The sequence below is a fragment of the Alnus glutinosa genome, chromosome 6 (assembly GCF_958979055.1).
Source record: "Alnus glutinosa chromosome 6, dhAlnGlut1.1, whole genome shotgun sequence".
Classification (NCBI taxonomy): Eukaryota; Viridiplantae; Streptophyta; class Magnoliopsida; order Fagales; family Betulaceae; genus Alnus; species Alnus glutinosa.
In genome coordinates this window covers 28,075,038-28,079,225 of record NC_084891.1, presented here as the reverse complement: position 1 = coordinate 28,079,225, position 4,188 = coordinate 28,075,038, and the positions used below count along the sequence as shown (strand labels likewise).

Genomic DNA, 4,188 nt, shown 5'->3' with positions numbered 1-4,188 from the left:
CGATACACAACTGGCGGAACTGACCCCAGAGGCCAGCATCATTATCATGCCCTGTCATTCAAACCTGACAGGTCACGCCGTCGAACACACACCATCCAGATGAGTACCATCAACGCCAAACTCCGTCAGGATCAACGTTAAATCCGTATCCTACTGTAGGACCCCCTTCATGCAACCTCCGTTACTCTCTCACTTTTCGCAGTCTTCAAATTGTTTATTCATTCCAAGTTTGATACTTGGGGAGATCAGTTCGATTCTCCTTTTACGAGGCATTCCAGGGCTTCACAGTCCTCTACTTTTATAAAGCAAGCTACACAGTCCTATCTGATTTGAACTGCATAGCGGTAACCCTTGCAATCATTCTTCTCTCTCACACTCCCTGAAGAAGAAAGAACCCCGAGACTGGAAAACATTGTGGAGGGAGAGATGAGGATCTCCTTCACATGTTCTCTCCTTGTTCACATTGCTTTGCTTTTCCTGCTTTTCTCAGCGTGCCAGGCGTACGGTGGTGATCTTGAAGTGCTGCTGAAGCTCAAGTCGGCCATGACCGGCCCCAAAGGTTCGGGCCTGGATGACTGGAAGAACTCTTTGTCGCCAACAGCCCATTGCAACTTCTCTGGAGTTTCGTGCGACGAGGACGCACGGGTGGTTTCTCTCAACGTGTCTTACACTTATCTTTACGGTTTTCTGCCGCCGGAGATTGGGTTACTGGACAGGCTGGTGAACCTAACGATCGCCAGCGACAATCTCACGGGGAGACTTCCGATGGAGATCTCAAACCTCACGTCGCTCAAGGTTTTCAACATTTCTAACAACGCTTTCACCGGCAATTTCCCCGGAGAAATTACTGTTAAGATGACAGAGCTCGAGGTCCTCGACACGTACAACAACAACTTCTCTGGGCCTCTTCCGACGGAGCTCGTGAGCTTGAAAAACCTCAAACACCTTTGTCTCGGAGGGAACTACTTTTCGGGTCCCATTCCAGAGAGTTACTCGGAGATTCAGAGCCTCGAGTTCTTTGGCGTGAACGGCAACTCACACACGGGCAAAGTTCCGTCTAGTTTAGGTCAGTTAAAGAATCTCAAGCAAATGTATTTAGGGTACTTCAACATTTTCGAAGGGGGTATTCCGTCGGAGCTGGGATCGCTCAGCTCGCTTGAACTCCTAGACATGGCGAGCTGTAACCTCCACGGCGAGATTCCCACGAGCCTCAGCTCTTTGAAGAACTTGCACTCATTGTTTCTACAAGTCAACCGTCTCACTGGTTATATACCACCGGAGCTTTCTGGTATTTACAGCTTGAAATCACTGGATCTCTCAATCAACGAACTCACGGGACAGATACCGGAGAGCTTCTCAGAGCTCAAGAACATCACGCTACTCAACTTGTTTAAGAACAAGCTGTACGGTCCAGTCCCGGCCTTCATCGGCGACCTTGCGAATCTAGAAGTGCTTCAGATATGGGAGAACAACTTCACGCTCGAACTCCCCGAGAACTTGGGTCGCAATGGAAAGCTCATACAACTGGACGTGGCGACCAATCATCTCACCGGGTTGATTCCTCGCGATTTGTGCAAAGGAGGTAGGTTGAAGACGCTGATCTTGATGGAGAATTTCTTCATCGGACCAATCCCTGAAGAGCTCGGCGAGTGCAAGTCGCTTACGAAGATCCGAATCATGAAGAACCAGCTCAACGGGACGATTCCGGCGGGGATGTTCAACTTGCCGTTGGTGGAACAGATCGAGGTCAACGACAACCACTTCTCTGGCGAGCTTTCCTTCGAGTTTTCGGCGAACATGCTCGGAATTCTTACGCTTTCCGGCAATCAAATCACCGGGAAAATTCCTCCGGGAATTCGAAATTTCAAAAAATTGCAAACTCTATCGCTGGAAAGGAACATGTTTTCCGGTGAGATTCCGGGGGAAATCTTTCATCTAAATATGCTCACGAGAATCAACGTGAGCGACAACAATCTCAGCGGCGAAATTCCGGCTTCGATTTCGAGCTGTACCTCTTTAAACTCCGTGGATTTCAGCCGAAATAGTCTGTTTGGTGAAATTCCCAAAGGGATTGCCAAGCTGAAGGAACTCAGCGTTCTCAATTTCTCGAGAAACCAACTAACAGGCGAAATCCCCAGAGAAATCAAAATCATGACTAGCCTCACAACGCTGGACCTCTCGGAAAACAATTTTGTAGGCACAATCCCCACCGGCGGGCAATTCTTGGTTTTCAATGAGAGCTCGTTCGCTGGGAACCCCCATCTCTGTCCGTCACGTCCCGCCACTTGCCCGTCTTTTGTGGGTACTCAGGGTCAGGGTTCGGGTCGGATCCTCAGCAATTCCGGGTCTTGGAAGGTCGTAATCACCGTGATCGCAATCGTAACGGTTATGTCCCTGGGTCTGGTTACGGTTTACATGATGCGAAAAAAGAAGCTCCAGATGTCACGCGCGTGGAAGCTCACGGCGTTTCAACGGCTCGATTTCAAGGCTGAGATCGTGTTGGAATGTTTGAGGGAAGAGAACATAATAGGCAAAGGAGGAGCTGGGACCGTCTACCGCGGGTCCATGCCAGACGGCTCCGACGTGGCGATCAAACGGCTGGTGGGTCGCGGTACCGGGCGGAACGACCACGGGTTCTCGGCGGAGATCAAAACTTTGGGGCAAATCAAACACCGAAACATCGTGAGACTTCTGGGTTACGTGTCCAACAAGGACACGAACCTTTTGTTGTACGAGTACATGCCAAACGGGAGCTTGGGCGAGATGTTACATGGGTCAAAGGGAGCGCATTTGCAGTGGGAAATGAGGTATAAGATAGCCGTCGAGGCTGCCAAGGGGCTCTCCTATCTTCACCATGACTGCTCTCCGCTCATCATCCACAGGGACGTCAAGTCCAACAACATATTGCTGGACTCGGAATTCGAGGCTCATGTTGCTGATTTTGGGCTTGCCAAGTTCTTGCAGGACGCCGGAGCCTCCGAGTGCATGTCCTCCATTGCCGGCTCCTATGGATACATCGCCCCAGGTTCGTGCTCCTCATTAATGTTACAATATATTTTCATATAATTTAATTGTATTTATCTTCTTCTAATCCGCTATTCAATTCATTTTCCATTCCACTAAAAATTTCTTCGCTCATATCCATCTATAAATACAACTTGGGTTTGCTTTTTGTCTCTTAGTTTGGTATCTTCCAGAGTTTTGAATGATTTGATATTGGAGTGCTTTGAACGTGACGGAAGCGTCTGAAATCTCATTAACCTTTTTTGGTACATCAGAGTACGCTTACACGCTGAAAGTTGACGAGAAAAGCGACGTGTACAGCTTCGGTGTTGTGCTATTGGAGCTGATAGCAGGGAGGAAACCAGTGGGGGAGTTTGGTGACGGTGTGGATATAGTGAGGTGGGTTAGGAAAACCACGTCGGAGCTCTCTCAGCCGTCCGATGCAGCTTCAGTCCTGGCAGTGGTGGACCCCAGGCTCAGTGGTTACCCTCTGACGGGGGTAATACACCTGTTCAAGATAGCTATGATGTGTGTGGAGGATGAGAGCTCCGCCAGACCTACCATGAGGGAAGTTGTTCACATGCTCACGAATCTACCTCAGTCTGCCGCGAGCCTCATCAACCTTTAGAAATAACATTGCCTAATTTGCCTTGGAGCTCAAGATGGATATTTTTGAGTAAATAACAGTGAAGTAAACTGTAATAATATTGTGACGGGAGGTAGTGGGGTGCAAGAAAGTTTTAACCTAACTACCCTGCTTTCATGGTGGGTGAAGTTTGTCGGGGGTGAAACTGATCAAATTTTCTTCTGTCACTGTAAAACGCCGATTTTGAGTTGTTGACTTGGTCGGTTTATGTAACATATATTTGGTGTTGATTGTGGCTATGAATGGGGTAATTTAACTTGGTAATGATATAGAAAGTTATTGAGTTTAATCTTTGATTTTGTCATTTATTTCTCCTTTTAATTAAATATTTTATGTGTTAAGTTTCATCTATTAAAAAAAAAATTTGAGCTAACACGTAAAGGGAAGAGTTAAAATAAATATATATATATATTCACCGATTTAAATTTTTGAGGCAAGCGATTATTTAATTTTTTTTCTCTTTTTTGTCATAAATTGATGTGTTTTCTTATTCTAAAATGCATGGCAGGTCAAAGGGGCATTAATTCCATTTTAAATGA

The 4,188-nt window shown here is 46.9% G+C and overlaps 1 protein-coding gene across 1 annotated transcript; it reads left to right on the top strand.

The window, feature by feature from the left end:
- Positions 1-249: 249 nt before the first annotated feature.
- Positions 250-3,938, top strand: LOC133870319 (receptor protein kinase CLAVATA1-like). Its single transcript, XM_062307411.1, has 2 exons — positions 250-3,025; positions 3,279-3,938. The coding sequence occupies exons 1-2, from the start codon at positions 427-429 to the stop codon at positions 3,629-3,631; spliced, it is 2,952 nt and encodes a 983-aa protein (XP_062163395.1). The 5' UTR covers positions 250-426; the 3' UTR covers positions 3,632-3,938.
- The last annotated feature ends 250 nt before the right edge of the window (positions 3,939-4,188 follow it).